This window comes from Macadamia integrifolia, chromosome 10, assembly GCF_013358625.1.
Source record: "Macadamia integrifolia cultivar HAES 741 chromosome 10, SCU_Mint_v3, whole genome shotgun sequence".
Classification (NCBI taxonomy): Eukaryota; Viridiplantae; Streptophyta; class Magnoliopsida; order Proteales; family Proteaceae; genus Macadamia; species Macadamia integrifolia.
In genome coordinates this window covers 19,936,296-19,960,922 of record NC_056566.1, presented here as the reverse complement: position 1 = coordinate 19,960,922, position 24,627 = coordinate 19,936,296, and the positions used below count along the sequence as shown (strand labels likewise).

The window sequence follows — 24,627 nt, the reverse complement described above, 5'->3', positions numbered from 1 at the left end:
AATTTACGGAACAAGGAACAACAAAAGGTAATTCCGTCGTTCCAATTTTGTTAAAAAAAAAAAAAAAAAAAACTTATATGGGCTTTTGGATTGGGTTTTATGCATATATGATATGCAACTCTTGGGCCTAATATATTTTAACTTGATGCTTTTAAGTTTCTAAGCTCATATGAGCCTGATAATTTTTCACTGAATGTTTTTAAGTTATAGAGCCCAAATGGGTCTAATGTATTTTAAAGTCTGAATGTGTTTAATTTATGGTAATGAGCTTACAAACTAACATTGTTTTGTAACTCTTTGAGTTGGTTCTTTTCCTAAAATCTATATTAGGCTAACCCAACTCAAGTTGGTACAACCCAATGTTTTAAGTCCATTTTTTTTATTATTTAACTTGTTTCTTGAAACTAGTTCTGAACTTAATTTTTGATTTTTTTGTTTTAAGAAGTTAAAATAGAACCCTTTTTGGTACCTTGACCCCTTGTGGTGTGGCCCTACTTGTGGGACCCACCTACAATATTTAAATTTACCTTATAACATTAAAATTTTAATGTTGGAGGTCAATGCTTAAAATCCTATTTGTAAAATTAATTTTTCAATGAGTTATGAATACTTTAGTTTGACTTAGGTGGGACCCACATAATATGGTATTATGTGAAAGTTAAAATTTGTGCATTTTGATGGACTTTCATGCTTTATTACATGAGATGTAATAGTCTATGTTACTAAATGTTAGTGAAATAGAGTGTACATATGTGGAGTGGGTTGTACCATGGGCCAAGAATATTATATTGTACATAAAGCCCAAATAAGCTTGTAACTTAAAGTGTTAAGTACTATTTTCAGAAAATAATGCCCATTAAGCTAATTTATACATTTATATATTCTTTGAGTTTCTTAAAACCTTAGTGGACCCATAGTCCCCTGAACCCGTATAATTAAATATGATTTAATATTTGATTTTAGGGGTGTAATATTTTTATGTACATGAGATGTACATATGCGAAAGAATTGTCAAAAGTTAGCAATTTAAAATATGATTTTGTAAATCTTTATTTTCACATAAATGAAATGAAAGGATCAAATGCATACATTCGTCAGTGGTTATGAGATTTAAAATGAACCATGTTGATGGATTTTTATGTGGATGACACGTATATATGTGATTTTAAAATTCATCTGTTTACTCTCTCTCTCCTCCGTTCTTTTTTATAAACTGATGTACTCCCCTTGGGCAGCCCAATTGGTGGGTTGATTTTTCAAGATTTCTTTAATAAAGAAAGCGTAAAATATAATTAGGATTTTATTTTATCATGTGATGATTGAGAGAAAATTGATGACTATAATCGTAAGATGATCGGAGAAGTTGATTAAGGGTTGATCGGAGGTGTTGATTGCTTGAAGGAAGCGGCCAAGATCAAAATCAAATGTTTTTATTTTATTATTTCTAATGTAATAGTTATTTTTATGTAACTTGCATTTACATTATCACTTAACTTAAGTAGAGTGGGAGTAGCTAGTGAGGCTATATTACTCTCACCCATCTTGGAATCAAGCTGACTTGCATGAGATGTAAAGTCAATTTGACTCTGGATGCCATCCCATAACCACTATAGTTTTTTTTTTTTTGGTAATAACATAATCATAACCACTATAGTTAATAATTTACATGTGATGCTTATTTCAATTGTTTAACATAAATGCTTGTTTTATTACATGTGATGTGAAGTTAGTTTAAATACATACAATGCAATGTATGACAATGCATTGAATGTATATCTATATGATTATCTATGTCTATGCGTTCCTGTTCCCCTCATTATGAAGCAAGTGTGATATGAGAAACTCTAACTGGTGAGATTCTCATGGCCTTCCATGGTCGATAAGGGTAGAGGTTTCATAGGTCAATTATGATAAATGTCGATAGGATAATACTTGTGATTGATCAATGAACGATCTACACTCATCTTCTATGTGATAAGTAGAGGACGTGATTAGTGAGAGGTGTACTGCGATAGTAGACACTAACTCATGATGCCATGATTTACTCTGAGACGATGGGTATACACTTGACCTGAGTATGTGTCAGTTGATAGGAATAGACATGGTACTCAGGTGGTCAAAGTTAATGGAAGTCTTTGTGATGGATAAAACTAGTCCAGTCAATCAACACGTGTACAATGAACTCCGACAGGCTAAGTTGTGCATGTAAGGGTTGAATTATTTCAATTCACACCCCAAAGCTTTGAGGTAAGCTTAAGGTATAAGAAACCATTAATTAGCATTCGTCCACTTGTATTCAATGGTATGTATCTACAAATTAATTATACAATATTGTCCATTTTATCATCACTAATCCACTAATTATTATAATATTTACCATTTGTCTGATCTAATTGTTTGGAATAGACAAAACTATTTACTCATGCTTGTATGTGAATAAATTTGTTTATCCTAAGAGATAATACTCTTTCTCTAGTTGACTCTATGATAGCTTTTATAATTACCAAGGGTTATAGACATGATGAAGATGTTGAGGAGATGTTTGATGAATAAACTAAAGATACTCATTGATCGTCAACTAAGGTCTATCATATTACTCAATATGACTTAAGGTTTTCTAATCCTTGACTATGTCATAATACTGATAGATCACTCTATGAGATTAGAATTCCTTAAGATAATCATGGATGCTTATTTTAATGTTTTAACCATGTCACCGACTTCATTTAATGTAATTAGTGGAAACTCTTGCTTATGAAAAGACATGGCAATTGTACTGATGTTTGTAATTTTCTCTTCATGTTTAATGCCTAATGGTTAAAACAAGAAGGATGCATGAGTGTGATCTATGTGTCAAGTAATGTGGGAAAGAATGATACAAAGAATTGTCAGTTTTATCTAGCCACCTTATGAAAGTAGCTGGATGAAATTTTTCATGAAACACTTGTCCTGTTTAAATATACTATGTTTGTATGACCAACAACTGTATGATATGTATGGACTCCGGTTCCTCATAGATGTTTATAAACTAATTGTATGATTTAAATATGATAAGAATGTTTTATGAAAACTAAAAATCATCTTTTAACCGGGACTAGAGCAGTTACCATGATATGGTTAAAAAAAAAAATTATGTGTGTTCTAATTAATTTCACACTTTTGACGCTTGTTGTAAGGCTGTATAGAGTTAATAGAATTTATAAGTTGGGAGTGATAAGCCTTTAGAATATTTGAAGAAAAATCCTATATCAACTTATAAGTCCTATTTATGAGGACATATGACTAAGTCTTGTTCTAAAAATGGCTATAGAGGTATTTGTGTTTTGAAGTTAATTTATATTAATGTAGATTATCCAATAAATACTCTACCTAATAAACGTATGAGTGTTACCTCTTGATTAGATCAAGTGAGAGTATTTATCATATATTCTTTGGATTATCTAAATTAGTATAAGAACTCTAATTGAGATACTCGGAGACATCATATTGTATGATGTAATAAAAAGATTGAATTGGGCATTGTAAAACAATGTTTGACAATTGTTTTATTAGCATTGTACTTTTAAAATAACAGTATTTATTTTGAATAAGTATTCATCTAAATTTATACCTAAGGAGCCTTTTGAATAATAGAATGTGCGAAAGCTTATTCTATAATTTCTTAAGGTATATGACTGTTTAGCTTAAATGCAAAGGCAGTTGACAAATGAGATGAAATACTTGATTAGGATGTGAATATGTTGAGAACATGTAAGACAACTTGATGGCTTTGATGTACAAGTAGGAGTTTGTTGAAAATGTTTCATCATCAATCCATATTTATATGAAAATTATATAAATTAATTTGCATGATTTAATAACGGGCCTTTGTAAGTCCTTGGATTTTAACTTAAAACTGTTCACGACTAGGGACGGGACTGGATATCCTGTGTAAATGGTCGTCGTACTGTGGGTACCTAAGAATAGAGATTCCAGGGCACAAGTGCGAGTGTACATACACTGTGTACATTGAATCGGATCATACAAGAAAATTTTAAGTATGTATTACTATCTGCTGATTTGAAACCAAATTCTCTTGAGTAGTGTACGGTCGATCCTTTGACCTGAGGGGTTCTTATCGATGTAATCACACATCGTGAATTTTGGTGCACCAACGGTTGAAGTCACCCTGACTATATATTGGTATACTGGATTCGTATTGTTTGGTCGCATTCGAAAGAAATTCTTAATAAGGAATCCACTACCCTTATTAGGAGAATATCAAGGAGTGAGAATGACTATACTTGATTGGACATAAATCTGGTATCGGTGTTATTTTTGTAAATAGTTTACAAAGTTTTTTAAAATTAATATTATTTATTAATATTTATTTTCGTAAATAATTTTGAAAAATATTTTCTTTGGTCCAATCAGAATTACAGAATCTCTGAAAAATTTTCTGTAGACTGGGGATATGACAGTATATACATGCCCTATAGTCTATAATGTGATATTGTATTGTGGAGGGACTAATGCGTAATAATTCACTTAAATTGAGTAATGATTGTTACACCTACCAAGCATCACATGTGTTGATTAACTCTGTATTATGAATACAGTATTGTTAAGATGCATAACATGCTAGGTGGAATCCCAATGGGATCCTACCCCTTTCCTATAAGTTCAACCTATATGTACAACATTTTAATGGTCATAAATTCTTTTTGTGATCTAAGATTTTGGATCCTCATAAGAGATGAGATCTCATATTAGGATGGAGGAGATTGTTAGGAAAAAGAATTTTTTATTATTTATTTTCCTATTGGTAGGAAAAGAATTTTATAATTATTTATTTTCCTAATAAATTTGATTATATCTTATATGATAAGATTGTTTTGGTTTAGTTGTTGGCTCTAAATAGGAAACTCATTACTTAGTTGGACGTTACTAAAACACTAATCAATAGGAGATTCCGATTAGCCAAGAATGTATAAGATTGACTAAACTAAAACAAGTTATTGATGAGAGAACAGTTTTAACGGTTCTCACCCTCTTCTAGAAAATGCTTGTCCCATCTATCTCTTCCTCTTTGAGGCTGTGTTTGGTAGCCAAGAGAAGAAAAGAAAAGAAAAGAAAAAGGTACACTTTTTTGTACTTTTTTCCTTGGGTTAAGAATTTTTCTTTGCACTTGGTATGTTTTCACCCAAGAGAAGATTCCCCCTTTTCAAATTCAAAATTCTCCTTGGGAATTGTAAAATTTTCTTTTGCTCCCTCAAAAATTTTCTTGCCAAAAATATAAGAAAACATGAGAAAATATGAAAACATAATAAGACAAAAAATAATGATTACACAATGATTTCCTATGTGTCTATCTCTCTCTTAAAATTCAATTTTTTTTGAATTTTTTTCTTTTCTTCTCTTGGTAACCAAACATACATTTTTTTTTCTCACCATTTCTTCTCTCTTTTTTTTTTTTCTTTTCTAGATTTTTTTTTCTTTTCTTTTATTCTCTTGGCTACCAAACATAGCCTGAGTGATCAAGTATGATGATTAGAGTTTTATGAAAACCCTGATTATTGTGGAGGAGAGCTTCGATCCAAGGGAACGCAAAGTTGTATGTGTGGGAAGGACTCTCTGTGAAAGGGCTAAGATCGTGTGGAGGCTCTGCACTTGTGGAGTTTCAGGTAATGATCAAAACTCTCTTATTAATTAAATATTGAATCGTCGACCCTACCGGTATGACGATCCAAATCGCTTCCGCGAATACTTTCCTTCAGTAATGAGATTGCACCTTTCATTCTTTACAATCTCTGTGCTATTTGATTGCCGAAATTCTTGCCACAATGGGGGAAGAGGATGCTGTTACAGGCATAGATGTCAGAGAGCAGGGAATATTCACGTACGTGAATGTATGTGAACGACCTTGTTCCGTGGATATGACATATATTTTCTCTCTCCTCATTTAATAGGTGCCATATCCACAGACCAAGATCGTTCACGTACATTCATGTACGTGAATATTCACGCGGTGGTTCACGATGTACCAATGGGCAGCACACTTGTGGAGACTGCATAGCAGAGACAACAGGGATGGAAGGGTGAGGACTCGGACTTGGGCGCATGGGTGGCGCCGAGTATCTTGAAGGTGCCAACTTGGTAGTAGCCAATGATGGCAAGAGAAGGAAATGAAAGTAAGGGGTAAAAATGTCAAAAAAATATATGTGGTGAGAGAGGGTACTGTTTTGGGTAGTTTTGTTAATTGAAACATAAGTTGGAAAAATTTGTAAAAACAAACCCAAAAGTGGGTAATCATGTAGTTTTCCATAGAAATATGTCTTTTCTTCTCAACATTGTAATTTTGGTAGTATTGACATTCATTTCGCTTGGGCACCTATAGTTATACACTGTGGCCGGACCAGACACCAGTGAGGAGATCAAGGCTGCGGCAGCAATAACAGATTGGTTATCAGCTGGGCTACAATACGTGCTTCCACCAGATGTAAGGCCAAGTCTAACTAAGCTTGGACTCGCCGGCCACAGCCGTGGTGGCAAGGCTGCCTTTGCTCTTGCTCTTGGATACACCACTACTTCACTAAAGTTTTCAGCCTTAATGGGTATAGACCCCGTGGATGGCATGGACAAAGGGAAGCAAACTCCACCTCCGGTACTCACCTACGTCCCTCGCTCTTTCGATCTCGATATGGCCGTGTTAGTCGTCGGCTCTGGTTTAGGAGAAGTGAAGAAGAACCCTCTCTTCCCTCCTTGTGCTCCCAAAGGTGTCAACCATGAAGATTTCTTCAATGAGTGCCGTGCACCGGTGAGTTATTTTGTTGTGAAAGACTATGGTCATGTAGACATGCTTGATGATGACACTAAGGGATTCAAAGGGAAAGCTACTTATTGTTTTTGTAAAAATGGAAAGGCAAGGGAACCCATGAGGAGATTTGTGGGAGGAGTGGTGGTTGCGTTTATGAAAGCTTATTTAGAAGGTGATCACACTGACTTGATGGCTATAAGGGGAGGCAAAGAAATTGGAGTACCTGTGGCGCTTCAAACTGTTAAGTTCCTTGTATGAGAAATTTTACATTGTATCAATATGTCGGATCAAAGAACATAGATAATATTATAATAAATATTCGATTAGACCATACCTAGATCTACATCGTTTGTTGAAAAATTGCTCAAGCACTCTTTTTTTTCCTTGTCGGTCTTGTCTGTTTCGCTCTTTATACAATGACTCGATACTAGCCCATCAAGAAAAAACATTACAGTTTTTTCCCTTTGTAATTAATTAGATTTTATTTTTAAATTTGAGTTATTAAGTATAATCTAATAGACTTGATGGTTTGAAACTGATGATGAGTGAAGTTGCTAAAAAAAAAATTGGGATTGCTATAGAAGAGGAATTGTTCATAAACAATAGAAATGTGGGAAACTGAGATTTTGGATTGGCAATGGGGAGAGAGTGTGGATCTTCTCCAACGCTGTCTAATGAGCATCGGATGGTTGGCAATACCCGGGAATGCACCCCAAGTGTCGTTAAGCGTCGGATGTCTCCAGCGTGGAGAGGATCCATGGGCTGGAGAGGGGAGTATCGAGTAATGACCTCATCCTGGAGGAGCCTTAACAATGCTCTTTAGTTTACCACCATTTGGTCAGGGGATTTTGAATGCAATATGGGCAATGGGCTTACAATTTTAAAAGTAACTGGGTAGATTACATTGGTTTGGTCATGGCTAAATAAACCCGTCGTTGGGGCTACATATCAACTTTAGTCCAAAATTAAATAATGGGAAAACTCTTTAATCGTATATGACCCCTATGCCCAAACATAGAGGGTAACAAAATTACGCCTACACTCCCTATTCACGACCATGAGCAATTCTTTATTGGCCTCCACATTGGTGCAAGGACGCACAACCAGCGAACATTCTTTTGGCCTTATATAATTGTCAAGTATGAAGAATAAATAAACAAAGCTGAAAAAGCTTTCACCCTTGCGAAAAGAGTGTCAATTGGTTGGGCTCGATCGGTTTTGATTGAGCTTAATTGATTCCTACCAATATAAGACCCCACATGACCATTTAAGTAATTATGGACACGCTTCTATTCGGTTGATCGCTTACCAATCCATAATCATGCTCACAATAAGAGAGGTGAAAGGAATGGGAGGTCAATTCTAAAGGGGAGGAAGAGAGAGACTAACACAAACTAGACACCGCCAACAAGGTGCTCAGCCTTTTCCCATCCTTTCCAAAAGCCAAAAACATGGAAACAAAAAATTGTGTTTCTATGAATGCTTAAGACCATGTTTGGCAAACAAGAAAAAGAATAAAAAAAAAAATAATGCAAAAGACATGATAAGACAAAAAAGAAAGTTTGCATGATGATTTTTATGTGCTTCTCTGTCCTCAAATTCAAAATTTTTCTTTTCTTTTCTAAAATGTGCTTTCCCATTCAATCATGAAGACTATTCAAGAACCATTTTATCTTCTGCATACCAACAATCATACAACCATGGTAGAAAATACATAATTTTTTTTTTGGATGGAGACTAATGAGAGTTATCTATCGTAAAGAATGACAACCCAAACCCACCTGATAAAGTAAACAGGCAAAAACGACAATTTGTCAAATCAACATCATTTCCTTCTCAACATCCCGATTCATTCAACACATGACCATGCCTATGCCCCCTTCTTAATGAGTAGGGATGAGTTACCGATCCCATCCATCTTCCTCCATCCCTGATTTGGAGTCTTGGCCGGTAGGGGTAAGGTAAGGTAAGACTCTGATTGAACCCCACACCCACCACTTGCCCTGCCACTGCAACCCATGCCATCCCTTCACCACCACCACCCACGTCTAATCCACCCACATCCTCTGTAAATTATATTTATAACCAAGATGAAAAGAAAGGCTTGTACCTCCGTGTCTCAGTGTGTTCCCTTGCGCATATTTGTACTTCTAAGGCATACAAGGGCGAGTGGATTGGAAGAACCCGGAGGACCCTCCGCAATTATTAATCTCAATCCAACTGTGGTTTTGGCTTTTAGAACCATATACATGGTTGATAAGCTTGAACGGATTATTAAGACCCAACTCTGTTAAAACAGTCGAAGTGGGTCGATGTAATCTTTCAGAAAAGGTAAGAGTTTTAACTGCAAAAGGGAATTAAAGAACTACTAGGTGTGATTACAGAACTAATGGGTGTGATCTAAATGTGATCCTCAGTCAAAACAGAGTTTTGCCAAGCTACAAATTACAGAGCTACTGGGTGTGATCTGAATTCAAAAGAGAATCAGAAATAATGGCATACGTGTAAAATAGGAAAACGCAAAAAGTTACAGCTCTGAAATAAAGAAAAACCAGCAACAGAGAATTCCGTAAAACAAGCCCACTGAGACCCATCACATTTGAGTATCTGCAACAAAACAGTGAACACATACACCCAGAAGAAAAGGAAACCTCAGGTCCTCATAGCAGGTGATGAAAACTTCGAAAAGGCAAACACAACAAAACAAAAACACCCTCATAAAGTCCCAACCCATTTTTGCTATGAGAGAGAGAGAGTCCTGTAATTGTACAGCTCAAATCTGAGAAATTTTAGTGAGGAACAAATTAATCACCACATAAACTAAGAAAAAACCTGTTCTTGTTTGCAGTATAAGATGGAATCTGAACAAGGTTTTGCTTTAATAATCGCAGGAACCAAGGCCCTACATTCGCAATGTCAGGCTAAACCAAGACAAATTGAATATGAATAGAGACAACCCATCTTCTTAATAACCCTTCATTGCTATCCCATAATAATTGCATCAACACGACAAGTCAGAAACATAAGACCACCCTTCACACATGCAGAGTCAGTCACACCAGACACAGAGTCGGACGAGAGAGAGAGAGAGAGAGAGAGAGAGAGAGAGAGAGAAGTCAAAAATTTACAATAAACTGAGTTAAAAAGTGCATACCCCATGTTTGCTATATGTTCCAGGAAAGAAATTTGTTTCATACATACAACAGAAGAAAATGCATAGTAACAGATATGGAAAAAGAGATACTTCTATGATGATTACACCCCCTACCCTCTCTGCCCTTTCTTTTTTCTTTCCCATCTGTTCTTCAATTCAAGGCATGAAGTACTTATTGCCACATTTGCAACGCCAAGCTTCAGGGTAGTACTCAAGAAGTATTTTCCGATCAGGCTGGATAGGCACACGCACTGCCTTACAAGGTGAACACTTCCCACACTTAGACCGGCACGTCGGTGGAGACGATCCAGGCCCAGATAATCTCCTTTGAATCAGAAATTGCTCCCTCACCTGCAACCAATTTCCCCTTTTCGTCTCCTCTGTCTCTTTCCTTACTACTCCGAAACAAAAATACAGACATGCATCAAGAAACAGAGAAGATAAAACAGAGTATTACAGTTAAGGTCTTTATTACTTACCCAGTTGGTGAATCTGTGAGAGGTGAGAGTGGGCAATGGCAGAGGAAGCGATGGCAAAGAAGATTAGGGCAAGGGCAGTTCTTGCAGAGGAGAGTCGGCGATGGTGATGACGTAGTACGCCCATGGCCAAACCTCTTATAGAAAACTGAGCCTAAAAAGAGGAAACCATAAGAAGAAGGGAGCAACAATGAAAAAATAATAAAAATAAATAAATTATATGCGCACGTTAGCAAAGTAGAGGAGGATAGGATTTTAAAAGATTCGGAAAAAGAGATTTGAGATATCGCAAAACGTAAATAAGGTCAAATCAAAGACACTAAGAACCGAATGTGATGATCGTATAAAGCCCTGGATATCTTTAATATTACGATAGCACCATTGAGATACAAGACAATAGGGTGTCGAATTGTAAATATTTTGAAAAATAAGGGTTATAATTTAAAAGAGTGATGGCATCACACGTGTGGTCGCGGTCGTGTGGGTGCGACGGGACTTGGGAGGGGACAGTGTCTCGTACGGCGCAAACATCTGATTCAAAGGTGTGTGAACTATGAACTATGGACTATGGATCGTGGACTGCGAAGGGAAGAGGGGTCCATTATTGACTCTCTCTCTCTCTCTCTCTCTCTCTAAACCCCGCTCCTAGTTAAAAAAAAAATAATAATAATAATAATTTAGAAATTTTTATGTATCACTTTTAAATATGTTCATTGTTTGAGATTTAAAATGTAACCGTAAGCGTGCAGATCAGTGTAGTTACGAATCGAACAAAGGGAGAGCAGTCATTTTATTTTATTTTTTATTTATTTTAATAATACAAAAGTGAACCGATTAATGGTTGTGATCTAATTTTAATTACCGTCGTAAATATATGTATCTAAAATAACGTCCTAACCATTCGTAATTTAAGAATTTAAAGACGCAAGTCACGAAATTAAAATTAAATAAATAAATAACTGAAAATAAACAATCCACGCAATTAAAATAAATAACTAAATAAATAAAAGAAAAAAAATATTGAAATAAAAATAAAGTAAAAGAAAAGGGATAAAGCTAGAGAGACTCACAAGTAGGTTTCTCTACTTAGCCCGAGGGATGCATCATAATATGAGCTTCCCTACTTGACTAGAGAGTCACTCTTACAAGGGTTACTTTACTTGGCTTTAGGGAAAGGGAGACAATTAAAATAAAAGCAATAAATTGATGGTTCTATGGCTAGGAGAGGCAAAGCCAACACATACACTAGTCATGAACCTTGGGGGAAAGGGATAGCAATAATGTAATGACTGAAAATAAAAATCCTAAATTAAGAAAGAAAGGGTAGTCAGAAGAAGGAATGAGAGGGGGGAGAAAAGACTACTGAATGAGCCTACTTACTTGAATCAATGCTTGAACTTGAAAAAAAAAAATTGCTCCACGGCTCGTGATCTTGTCACCTAGATCTAAGCCTAGAACTATAACTTAAAAAAATTACAACTCAATTGCATAAATCATAAACATAAAAGGGCTGAATAAAAATAAAAGAGTGCTTGCATTAATTGAAATAAAAAAAGCTATTACAAAAGTGATTAAAGAAAAGATAGAGAAGAACTAAAACTAAAGAGAGAGCAAGAGAAAGAGAGAGCAACTAAAAAAAATTAGAAGAAGAATGAATTGTCTCCCCTCCTCTTACATGAGTTGTATTTATAGGGAATGGGGAGATAGGGTAACAAATTTCTCTTTCCTAAAAGAGAGAAACCCACAATTGATTGTGAGATCTTTTGAGTCCAAAAGTGCTAAGATGGAGGAGAGAGAAGAGAGAAATAAATTTCCTATAATTTTTTTTTGCTTATTTTCTTTCCTTTTTTTTTCCTAATTTTTTTTTCTTCTTTTTCTCTCTCCAAGGGATGATTTTCTTCTTGCTTTGTGTGATTTGGATAATATTTTGGTGATGATGTGGAGGAGAGAGAAGATTTGGACAATCTCTATTTCTCCCTTTTTTTTCTTCTCTTCTTGCTTCCACGATTTTGCTTGCTTCTAATTTGATGTGGAAATCCCCTCCATGCCCTTAGTGCTTTAAGTGAGTGAAAAACAGGAAATCTTCAACAAAATTCTCTAAAAAAAACTCACCAACTACACTAGGTAGTTGTTGTTACCAAAAATGAATCTTCAATCACTTAAGGATGTGGTCCATCGATCCTTGTTGGCATTTGGAATATTCCTTGTACCTCTAGGACAACTGCAAATGGGCTGGTTCTGCATCTCAGTTCAGTTCTAATCCATTATTCTTTTTCTGACCCGAAAAGAATAATCATTTGTACGGGTGACCAAACGAATGTGTACTTTTAATTGAACACGTCCATCTTGCTCAGAATTTCATCATCTTCGCAACCATGAAAAGAAATAGGACCTCTTTACGTGTAAAATTGGAGATATAGTGCCCGATAGTCCTTAAGGCTTTAAAAATATAAAACCTACAAAAAGAGAGTAAAACCCAAGGTAGCTTCATTCTAAATATGTAAAATGCATATTTTACTACCCTAGATTTCACACATGAATGTGCTCATCATTCATAATTTCTTGTAACCCCACAAATTAAAAATAATGTCCATTGCACCCCTAATGTGTAACATTGTTAATTTAAAGTGTGAAAAGATTTTTTTTACTTTCTACCCAACCTCTAAAAGAACAAAATAAATGAGACAGAAAGTTTTGAGAAAGTGGATCTACAAAATCCATCGCTCAAGTACCAATAAATTAAGTTCTTGAATATATTAGAGGAGATATATTATTTATCCATCTATAATCATCAAATGTGGTCGCAAAATAATGGATTCGCAACAAACTTTCTGCAATAGAAACTGACGTAAGTAAACTCAGAAAATCTCCACAGCTAATATAGGCCATTCTATTTGCATGATTCAAATTACACATTTCAATCCATTCTATACTCATATCTCAAGATTCTAAACTTGTACTGGGGTTCATCATTCCTAAACCTTAAACAGAAAGATCAAAAAAATAAAACCCTAAAAGCAATATCTGTAGCTCACAATGGTACGGACCATACATTTAATTTCTTTCCAATCTCAAAGGAAAGATGAGCATCAACACAAGCATATTGGACTTGATCCTTTGAAAGCCACCAATCATCCCAGTTGCTCCTACCAATCCATCTAGGCTTCTTGATTCCATGAAAACCAAGGATTTCGCTCGCCATCGTCTCCATCGAAGCACCCCTGAGGACGTCGGCCACCGACCCAAGTTCCAAGAGACGATCCACAGACAGGTTGTAATCCCTCCTCAAAAGATACGAATCAATCTAATTCCTGCCCCCAACAAAAGTGGTAGCAGAATTATAAGAGAGGAACCTCCTCAGTACTCGAGGGATGGAATTTGAGTGTATAATTTGGAAGATGTGACACTGGCAACCAACGCATACCTGCAGAGTTGCAACTTGATTAGACATGGGTGGACTCCATTAGACACCAAGACCTTCCACAAGCCGATCCCTTCTGAAGCAATGAACGTATTGGATTTGGCTCTTCAGTTTGAGTGTGATCCTCCTACCAATCCATCTAGGCTTCTTGATTCCATGAAAACCAAGGATTTCGCTCGCCATCGTCTCCATCGAAGCACCCCTGAGGACGTCGGCCACCGACCCAAGTTCCAAGAGACGATCCACAGACAGGTTGTAATCCCTCCTCAAAAGATACGAATCAATCTAATTCCTGCCCCCAACAAAAGTGGTAGCAGAATTATAAGAGAGGAACCTCCTCAGTACTCGAGGGATGGAATTTGAGTGTATAATTTGGAAGATGTGACACTGGCAACCAACGCATACCTGCAGAGTTGCAACTTGATTAGACATGGGTGGACTCCATTAGACACCAAGACCTTCCACAAGCCGATCCCTTCTGAAGCAATGAACGTATTGGATTTGGCTCTTGAGTTTGAGTGTGATCCAAACCCTAAACATACATTCATGAAAACTTTGCAGGAGAGGACAAATGAACTAGAAAGTTTCGGATCATGGAAGAGAGATCCAAGCATTCAACGTCTAGAATCATTAGTCGAAGCTTCTTCTTCCTCTTCCTCTTTCTTTGCAGGTAGTTGGAGCAGAGATGGAGTTTTAGGTTCAAGGTTCAGACAAAGTAAGGCACTTTACCAATTTAGGGGTTTTAAGGTGAAAGGTATAACGGTAAGTTTACTTCCCCACAAGGGTAGTTTGGCCATTTAGATAATAGTAGAGTTCTGACATCACCACATGACGATTTTATTCTAACAAAATGGATTCATTAGAACTTTTCTTATGAATTTGAGGGATGTATGAAATATTTTTTCAAATTTTGGGGGTTACAGGAAATTATGAACATTTTTAGGGGTGGTACAAGAAAATTTTCCAAAAATTTTCAATCACCCACCAACATAAAATTATCATGAACATGCACCAAAAATTGTTAGAAAAATTGACAGATCTAGTTATGTCACTTATGTTGTTCTTAAGATCGTAGACGTTCTCTATGGTGCAATCGGAACAGTCAACTACTAGAACCCTTTTATTTTTTTTAATTTTTGGTATAGGACTACTAGAACCCTTTGAATGCTATAGGAGTTGTGCGTAAACTAATAATAATTACTCATAAAGTGCACATGTAAAATCTAACAAGATCCAAGAGAATAAAAGTTAAGAATACCCAGTTGAATGCCCCAAGGGACTTGATCTGTTTTTTCAAATGCTAAAATATCGTCTCTATTTATAAGACATATGAAGGGAGAAATTAATTAAATACATTAAGAGAAGACTTAAAAACAATGAGACTACGTAATTCACTAAGGAGTTTCTAGAAGATGTCACGTGAATTATCTAACAATTGAAGAGATAATTAATGAGCCTTAGAGAAGAGAATAAATGTCTTATTTTTTGGTAAAAAATAATAAATGTCTTCAAAAACTGATTTTAGAAGTAAACAAAGAGGTAAAGTCTTGTGAAACTTATTTTGTATTTAATCAAATCTTTAAAGTTAATTTGAATCTTCATTTGTTTAAAAAAAAAAAAAAATTGTTTTAAAACCAATGGGCAATAGTATATGTATGGAAAAAAATTAATAGTGATGGTAATGGAATAATTTACTTACCCTTTGTGTTTGTAAATACACTACTTGATTTTTATATTTTTAAAATATCTTTCAAGATTTTATTTCTTTGAAGACAAGCCCATGTAAACAAGAAAATTCATGCAATTTGGGTAACAGCAAAATTTCATCCATATTCTATTAGGTAAACACAACAAAACAAAAACACCCTCATCAAGTTGCAATCCATGTTTGCTATAAGAGAGAGAGAGTTCTGTAATTGTACAGCTCAAATCTGAGAAATTTTAGTGAGGAAGCCAAAAAAAAAATGTTCTTGTGTTGCTGTGTAAACTGAACTTTCGAACATGGTTTTGCATTAATCACCACAGAAACTAAGGGGCCGTTTGATTTTATTTCCAGAAACGGTTTTTTTGTTTTTCTGTGCTCAAAAACAGAAAAACACCCTAAAAACTGTTTGATTTTTCTATTTCATTTCACTTGTTTTTTTAAACAAAAATTGAAATTTATGCCTATTTCTATGTCTGGAAACAGGAATGGAGAAACAAGTGAGACTTGTTCTTCTGTTTATTGAAACAATTGGGAGAGAAAAATTGTCAAACACCGATGCTTCATTTGACTACCCAACCCATTGAAACTTCTCGTTAAAAAATTGGGCTCTTCCCTGTTACCCAGAAGCGGTTGCTCTCAACACAAATCAGACATGGCATCTGAGAAACTACCGATCAGTGCGTAGAAGCTCAATGAAGAGCTGTCGGCATCAGAGGACGTTGTACGGTGGAGGAGGTGGCACTGGTTGTACCGAAAATGGACGATCCTTCACTTCCGGTGATGACATTCAAAGCTTGGTTTCTGGGTGCTACTTCCTATGTTATGATTATGATCCTTCCCCGGCATCAACAGATCGGTTGTAGCCCCTGATTCATCGTGCATATTTTTTAATAAAAAAAAAAAAAGAAAAACCCCCTTAAAACTTGTAGAAATCGGTGGCCGTGTTAGGTGTTTTCAGTCGCCGGTTTTGGCCATTGATAGTAGCCATATGACCAGCAAAATCTATTCATCCTTCGTCGGCATCAACAGATCGGTTGTAGTCCCTGATTCATCTCGCATATGGTTTAATCTTTAAAAAAAAAAAAAAACCCTTAAACTTGCAGAAATCAGTGGCGGTGTTACGTGTTTTCAGTCGTCGGTTTTGGCCATCAATAATGGCCATATGATTGGCAAAATCTGTTCGTCCTTCGTTGGGATTCAGACACATTGGCAGAAGCATTACTGACCACAACCAAGGGTGGCTCTGGTCCTTCAAATCGATGTGCTTTCATAGGTTTCAGCCATATGTTTTGGGGTCGGAATTTTGACCTTCTGATTTGTTGAAGGGGGGCCGGTAAAATCCTAGCATAGCAGACCCAACAAAGAATTTTAGGTTTTAAGGAGAAGCTTCAACTTGAATCCAGGACCCTTCACTATGAAGGAGCATGTGATCATTACTATTTTTGCTAACTGTGGGGTGGCTTATGGAGGTGGAGATGCCCACTCTATCGGTGCCATTACGGTTATGAAGGTTTACTACAAATAGAGCTTGAGTTTCATTCGTCTCTTTTCCTTGTATTGGTTTGGACTTTGGATTGAAGGGTTGGACCATTGGATAATGAGATTTGAAATTATACAGGTAAATTGAATCTTTTAACTCTCTCTTCTTAATCAATCTTTGCGGGAATCGTTTCCATAAACAGATTTATCAAACACTTTTTTTAACTCCAAAAATTGATTCTTAGAACAGAAATGAAGAAATTTGTTTCTGCTGTTTCTAGACACAGAAACAGCAGAAACAAAATCAAACATGCCCCAAGACAAAACCTGTTCTTTTTAGCAGTGTAAGATGGAATTGGAACATGGTTTTGCTTTAATAATCGCAGGACCTAAGGCCCTACATTCGCAGCGTCAGGCTAAACCAAGACAAACCGAATATGAATATAGACAACCCATCTTCATAATAACCCTTCATTGCTAGCCCATAATAATTGTATTAGCACTACAAGTCAGTCACACCAGACACAGAGTCAGAGAGAGAGAGAGAGATCAGAAATTCACAATAGACTCGAGTTAAAAATTGCATACCACATGTTTGCTATATGTTCCAGGAAAGAAATTTATTTCATACAAACCCAGAAGAAAATGCATAGTAGCAGATATAGATAAAGAGACACCTCTATGATGATAACATCCCCTACCCTCCCCTGCCCTTTCTATTTTCTTTCCCATCTATTCTTCAATTCAAGGCATGAAGTACTTATTGCCACATTTGCAACGCCAAGCTTCAGCGTAGTAGTCATTAAGTATTTTCCAATGGGTCTGGATACGCACACGCACTGCCTCACAAGGTGAACAATTCCCACACTTAGACTGGCACGTCGGCGGAGACGATCCATGCCTAGCTACTCTCCTCGGAATCAGAAATTTCTCCCACACCTGAAACCAATTTCCCCTTTTCGTCTCCTCTGTCTCTTTCCTTTCTACACCTAAACAAAAATACACACATGCATCAAGAAACAGAGAAGATAAAACAGAGTATTATAAAAGTCTTAATTACTTACCCAGTTGGTGAATCGGTGAGAAGTGAGAGTGGGCAATGGCAGAGGAAGCGATGACAAAGAAGAGGAGAGCAAGGGCAGTTCTTGCAGAAGAGAGTCGGCGATGGTGTTGACGTAGTACGCCCATGGCCAAACCTCTTACAGAAAACTGAGACTATAAGAAGAAGCAACCATAAGAAGAAAAAATAAATAAAAATTATGCGCACGTTAGCAAAGTAACGGAGGGTAAGATTTTAAAAGATAAGAACTGAATATTATTATCGTATAAAGCCCTGGATATCTATAATATTACGATAGTGCCATTAACATATGCAGATCTTAATGACACTAAGGGGGGTTGAATTGTAAATATATGCGAGAATAAGGGTTTTAATTTAAAAGAGTGATGGGGTCACACGTGTGGTCGTGGTCGTGTTGGTGCGACGGGACTTGGGAGGGGACATTGTCTCGTACGGGGCAAACATCTGATTCAAAGGTGTTGTGTGGACTCCGAAGGGAATAGGGATCCAGTATTGAATCTCTCTCTCTCTCTCTCTCTCTATAAACCCCACCCTTGCCCCCCGTTTCCCATAGGCGACCACGCCAGTTTTGGAATAATACTAATTAAAAAAAAAATGAAAAAATAATTTCAATCATTACCATGCACATGTAACAAAAATTGTTAAAAAAATTAATAGATCAAATCATGTCACTTACATTGTTCCGGAGATGGTAGATGTTCTTTATGATGCAATCAGAACACTCGACTAAAACCCTTTGAATGCTATAGGAGTTGTGCGTAAACTAATAACAATCATTCACAAAATGGACATGTAAAATCTAATAAAACCCAAGAAAATCAAAGTTAAAGAACACCCAATTGAATGGCTCAAGGGACTTATCTGTATTTTCAAATGCTAACGTATCCCATCTATTTATAGGACAAATGAAATGAGGAATAAACTAAAGATATTAAGATGAGACTTAAAAATTGAAGTAAGCAATGAGACTACGTAATTCCCTTAGGAATTTCAAGAAGATATCACGTGATTAATGTAACAATTGAAAAGATACTTAACAAGCCTTAAAAAAGAGAATCAATGTCTTAAATTTTGGTAAGAAAGAATAAGGCTATGTTTGGTAGCCAAGAGAAGAAAAGAAAAGAAAAGAAAAGAAAAAAAGAATCTAGAAAAGAAAAGAAAAGAGAAAAGAAGAAATGGTGAGAAAATAAAAAGAGTATGTATGTTTGGATATCAAGAGAAGAAAAGAAAAAAAAAATCAAAAAATTTTGAATTTTAAGAAAGAGATAAACACATAGGAAATCATTGTGTAATCATTCATTTTTTGTCTTATTATGTTTTCATATTTTCTCATGTTTTATTGTGTTTTTGGCAAGAAAATTTTTGAGATATCAAAAGAAAGTTTCACAATTCCCAAGAGGAATTTTGAATTTAAAAAGAGGAATCTTCTCTTGGGTGAAAATATACCAAATGCAAAGAAAAATTCTTAACCCAAAGAAAAAAGTAAAAAAAATGTACTTTTTTCTTTCATTTTATTTTTTTTCTTTTCTTTTCTTGGCTACCAAACACAGCCTAAATGTCTTCAAAAGCTGAATTTAACGTGAATATGTAACAACTGAAAAGATAATTAATGAGCCTTAAAGAGAATCAATGTTTTATACTTTGGTAAGAAAGAATAAATGTCTTCAAAATCTGAATTTAGAAGTAAACAAAGAGGTAAAGTCTTGTGAAACTTATTTTGTATTTAATCAATTCTTTAAAGTTAATTTGAATCTTCATTTGTTTTTACCAAAAAAAAAAATATATAAAATTAAAACCAATGGCAACAGTATATGTATGAAAAAATTTTCCCTATTATACGCACTAGTAGCGATAATAATAGAATAATTTACTTACCCTTTTGTGTTTATACATTATTAGATTTTTATATTTTTTAAAATACCCTTCATTATTCTATCTCTTTGCCAACAAACCCAAGTAGTAAGAAAATTCATGCAATTTGTATAACAGCAAATTTCACCACAATATATTAGGTACAGTTTACCTTGAGGCCTCTGGCCCTTTACAATCAACTATAAATCCACTTGACAGAATACAATACATAATACTAGCCACTGTGGTTTTAGATATCATATTGATATCGGTTGAGATCAATCTTAATATCTGGTCAATCAAGGATAGGGATATCAGATTCAAAACATGGGAACATAATATAAAAAAGAAAAAAAGAAAAGAAAATAGGGTTTACATGCTGATCTAGGTTTGGAGAGACAGATATCAAAAGTTTTTCTTCTTTAAGAAACAGAGGAATCCAATCAAAATTGACGTTATGTCTATGGACGCTTATCTTTAAAACCAAAATTGATATCTGATTTCAGTTTTAGGTTTTTGAAACTGACGGTATTCAAAACCAAATTGAAAATTTGCATTCCAAACTCAAATTTTATTTCCGTACTAGACTAATCCTGTAGGTTCATACTAAATTCCTAACTCTACAACTGCATGGACAGATCATATCAGTATTGAATAAGAACCATCAGTAAAAAAAGAGATTTTGAAATATATATATTTTTTGAGTAATTCCACTTACCCAAACCATGGACTACGTGCTGTTTTTATATTATAAATATAGGAGAGATGTTACAATTGGATAAGAATTAAATTTGAAAATTTACAATAGATAAACATTGAAGATAAATATTAAAGGAATTGTAACCGCAACCATAACCGTTTCTGCATCTTGCTGAACGAAAAAAGTCAAAATTTAAATTCAAAAACAGAATCCTTAACAGCCACCCTCAAGTTGAAGATGGTCTTCGACAAATCTTCAGCTTGTCACGAAGAAAGATGAACCGGCTAGTTGATAGCGGTTTTGTGAAGATATCTTCCACTTGATCTTGAGTGAAGATAAATTTCACCTCCAATGGACCTTGTGAGACAAGTTGGCGAACAAATTGGAAATTGATCTTGATGTGTTTAGTACGAGCAGGAAAGAGAGGGTTGACAGTGAGATATGTTGCACCATAAAATGGGAGAATGGTTTATGGTAGGGATGTAAGTTTAGCCCTGACGATCCGAACCCGACCTGAGCCCGAACCCCATCTAACCCGACTATGAGGGCCAACCCGACCCAATCCTATGTGGGGTTGGGCCGGGCCGAGCCTAAGTTGAGGCATAGAAGACCCAGCCCGACCTTAACCCGCCCTGAGTCTAACCCTGATTATTATTGTGTTTAACTAATAATGTTTTCTCATCCTAGTATGCATTATATGACTATATAATGTATTTTTAAACATTAAATTTTAATTTTTTAAACTTTCAGCTGAAGAACAAGTCTTGTTTCTCTCTTACATTGGAATTTGCATAACTTTTGAGTTCTCTATTGTAGTAAATGGAATTATTGAAATTTAGAATTGGAAATGTTGAGTTTTTTTTTTTCTTACATTGAAACATTGCACATATTGATAGGAAACAACTCCACCTGCCTAATATTTTGGGTTGGGCTTGACTCATTTGGGTATTTGGCGACAATTCTCAACCTGGACTTCCATTGTGGCCAAGATTTAACTCAGCCCATAATGTCATTGCATCATGTTGTATGAATGAAGAAAGTAACTAAAACAAGACAATGAAGCTTTCCTAAGCTTTTAAAAAACCGACAAGAGAACTTCATTAGTAGAAGGGACCCTTTCTCTTAAGACTCTTAGCACATGCCAGCACTTTGAGGAATTTAGGTGGCGGAGGGTTAGTTATGGTCAATGTCTTTTAGAGTTTGAAGGTAACGAAGTGGTTTGAAGAATTAGAATTGGAATTGAAATCGGAATTGAATCATACTTACTGGAATGTGTTTCCACTAAGAAGACTAGCTAGGGTCAACCCGACCCAACCAGGCCAACCATGAGCCCGGTTGGGTTGGGCCTGAGGATGAACCCGATAGGGTTGGGTTAAGGTTGGGTTGAGTTTTGGGACCTAGGGTTGGGTTAGGATTTTTAAAAACCCAGCCATGTTTCCCCCCTAATTTATGGGCATGCCAAGTTCTTGGAGAAATGAGGACAACCAGATGAGCTCAGCGGTTGCGTTAGCAATTGTGCAATATCCAGATTCTGTTGATGATCGTGCTACTGTGGATTGCTTTCGAGCAGACCAAGAAATCAAATTGTCACCTAAGAAGATGGCATAACCCCAGTTGATTTTCTGTCATCGGGTCAGCTTGCCCAATCAACATCATTATAAGCAACTAAGCACTGTGTAGGATTTCTGTTGAGCAATAAGCCATCTGATATGGTCTCTTTAAGCTAGCGAAGGATTCGCTTGACTGCTTGCCAATGTTCATCAGTTGGTGTCTTCAAGATCTGGCATACCTTATTAATAGAGAATGATATATCAGGTCTAGTGAGGGTGGCATACTATAATGCACCAACAGTACTACGATAGACGGTGATATCCACTAGAGGTTTTCCCATAGCTTGTGAGAGATGGACCATGATAGCCATTGGTGTGTGAACCCGTTTTGCCCCATCCATGCTCGTTTTCTTTAAAGATTTGTTATATATTTCTATTGAGATAAGAGATCCAGTCTTGGTGAACATTACCATTGCTGCCTTGAGCAAAGAGTTTGCTATTCAAGATTTGGGTGCTTTTGCATTTTTTTCTTGGCATCGAGGTCTTGTAACCCTTAACACCATCAACTTTCACCGAAGGTAGTTGAGAGCACCTTTCCTTGTATAACTGGGAACATTTCTTCTTATCAGATCCATCTTTTGAGATGGAAAAATTAAGAGTTAAGTATCTCTCAATGTTTCTCAATGCAGAGATACATCAAACCACTACAAGAAAAAGGGGCATTTGCGACACTTTTTTAGAGACGGACATATTTTTTGTCTCCTAAATCAATCATTTGGGACAGATATAGATTCGTCGCTAAATTTTGACTATTTGGGACAAAAACTATACCATCGCAATATTTGAGATGGATTATTTCCGTTGCAATTGTGTTGTCCCTACATATCTCACAATTGGGACATATAACTTACCGTCTCACTTTTTGAGACGGATTTTTCCGTCGCAATTGTGATTGAATTTTATATCAGTTACGATGGACAGTTTTCCGTCTCTAAATCGATAATTAAAGACAGAAATAATTCTGTCACTAGTTATGTAGCAATTGAGACAGATTCTGACTGTCGCATGTTTAGGGATAGATTATTTTCTGTCACAAGTATTATGAATTGGGATGGTTTATACTCCATCGCTACTGCTCATATATTTCAATTTTGATTGAATTTTATATCTGTTAAGATGGACAATTTTCTGTCTCTAAATCAACAATTAAAGACATAAATAATTTTGTCCCTAGTTATGTAACAATTGAGACAGATTTTGACCGTCGCATATTTAGGGACGAATTATTTTCTGCCTCAAGTATTATGAATTGGGATAGTTTATACTCCATCGCTACTGCTCACATATTTCGATTTTGATTGAATTTTATGTCTGTTAAGAAGGATGGTTTCCTGTCTCTAAATCAACAATTAAAGACAAAAAATAATTATGTAGCAATTGAGACAGATTCTGACTGTCCCATGTTTAGCGACGGATTATTTTCTGTCTCAAGTATTATGAATTGAGACGGTTTAGACTCCATCGCTATTGCTCACATATTTCAATTTCCCACTACTTAGCCAACTGTGCTTTTCCCTATTTCGAGTTTTCGACCACGCTCTAGAATTATAAGACCTAATGCTGCAACTTGCTCACATACCTGCTTTTCCAAAATCAAAGCCCCAAATGCAACAATTGTCGTATTTCAACTGAGCATTTCCAAAAATCGAAGACCTAATAGTGCAACATTTCTGCCTTCTCTCCCTGGTTTCCCACGAAATGAGAGCAACCATTGTAAATCTCCAAGAAACTCGATCATCTTCCTTCCCAAAAGCTGAAACCCAAATTAAAGTCAGGTACACTATTTTCCTCTCCCACTTCTCTTTATTATGATTTTTCTTGTATTTCGATCTATTCCTTACCATTAAATCAGCATAAGAGAGGAATCCACGGCAATGTAGTGTTTCTTAATATGTTTGGATGAGTATTCTCGCTCTTTTTTTTTTTTTTTTTTTTTTTTTTTAACACCTATGAGCAGCATGGTTTAGGATTTTTCTAGCTGTATTATTCTCCTTCAATGGCTTTCTTAGAACCTACAAAGGTCACAATCCAACCAGAGAGAAAAGAAGGGGACGTAACTATTTTGGGAATTGTCCACTCTTAATATAATATAATGTGATGTGTGCTGCAGTATTAAAAACATGCAAAGATCCAAGACAAAATAAAACTATAATAGATTCTACATAGGCTGTTGTTTTCATCAGATGAGAAGATGGAGCCAGAGTAGATTTTATTAGATACAAGATGGATGTTTTTTGGTGTCATAAATTCGAGAATATCTTCTAAGAGTGATCTTTGAATGATGGAACCTAATGGGTTTGATGGGTTTGGTATTAAAAGCCCCCCTGACCTTAATATTCATAGCTTGTGCTTTA

General features: G+C 35.8%; 4 protein-coding genes and 1 long non-coding RNA gene across 7 annotated transcripts in view; 2 read left to right on the top strand and 3 right to left on the bottom strand.

Annotated features, from left to right (window-relative positions):
• Positions 1-7,149, top strand: part of LOC122090825 (chlorophyllase-2) — a 10,523-nt gene extending 3,374 nt beyond the window's left edge. The window contains exon 2 of the mRNA XM_042660546.1: positions 6,377-7,149. Coding sequence (XP_042516480.1) covers positions 6,377-7,054 — 678 coding nt within the window. The 3' untranslated portion in view covers positions 7,055-7,149. The remainder of the gene's footprint in view (positions 1-6,376) is intronic.
• A 2,759-nt stretch (positions 7,150-9,908) lies between these two features.
• LOC122092051 (EPIDERMAL PATTERNING FACTOR-like protein 4) lies at positions 9,909-10,711 on the bottom strand. The gene is made up of 2 exons (XM_042662358.1): positions 10,430-10,711; positions 9,909-10,345 (listed from the first exon to the last, which is right to left on the bottom strand). The coding sequence occupies exons 1-2, from the start codon at positions 10,551-10,553 to the stop codon at positions 10,107-10,109; spliced, it is 363 nt and encodes a 120-aa protein (XP_042518292.1). The 5' UTR covers positions 10,554-10,711; the 3' UTR covers positions 9,909-10,106.
• Positions 10,712-13,279: 2,568 nt separating this feature from the next.
• On the bottom strand, positions 13,280-14,553 carry LOC122092146. The gene is made up of 2 exons (XR_006144121.1): positions 14,253-14,553; positions 13,280-14,139 (listed from the first exon to the last, which is right to left on the bottom strand). It is a non-coding gene; the product is annotated as an uncharacterized LOC122092146 (long non-coding RNA).
• A 3,051-nt stretch (positions 14,554-17,604) lies between these two features.
• Positions 17,605-18,949, bottom strand: LOC122092110 (EPIDERMAL PATTERNING FACTOR-like protein 4). Of its 3 annotated transcripts, XR_006144108.1 has the most exons (3): positions 18,789-18,949; positions 18,096-18,246; positions 17,605-18,020 (listed from the first exon to the last, which is right to left on the bottom strand). XR_006144108.1 is itself a non-coding variant. In XM_042662427.1 (2 exons), exons 1-2 carry the CDS (start codon positions 18,217-18,219, stop codon positions 17,776-17,778), a joined length of 363 nt encoding a protein of 120 aa, XP_042518361.1. In that variant the 5' UTR covers positions 18,220-18,321; the 3' UTR covers positions 17,605-17,775. The 3 variants fall into 3 exon arrangements, 2 of the variants coding, with proteins under 2 accessions (XP_042518361.1, XP_042518360.1); XM_042662427.1 differs by lacking the exon at positions 18,789-18,949 and having other exon boundaries at positions 17,605-18,014; positions 18,096-18,321; XM_042662426.1 differs by lacking the exon at positions 18,789-18,949 and having other exon boundaries at positions 18,096-18,308.
• A 4,999-nt stretch (positions 18,950-23,948) lies between these two features.
• LOC122090995 (hydroxycinnamoyltransferase-like) overlaps positions 23,949-24,627 on the top strand; it is a 7,091-nt gene continuing 6,412 nt past the window's right edge. The window contains exon 1 of the mRNA XM_042660788.1: positions 23,949-24,048. The gene's annotated coding sequence lies outside the window, so the exon portion shown is untranslated. The remainder of the gene's footprint in view (positions 24,049-24,627) is intronic.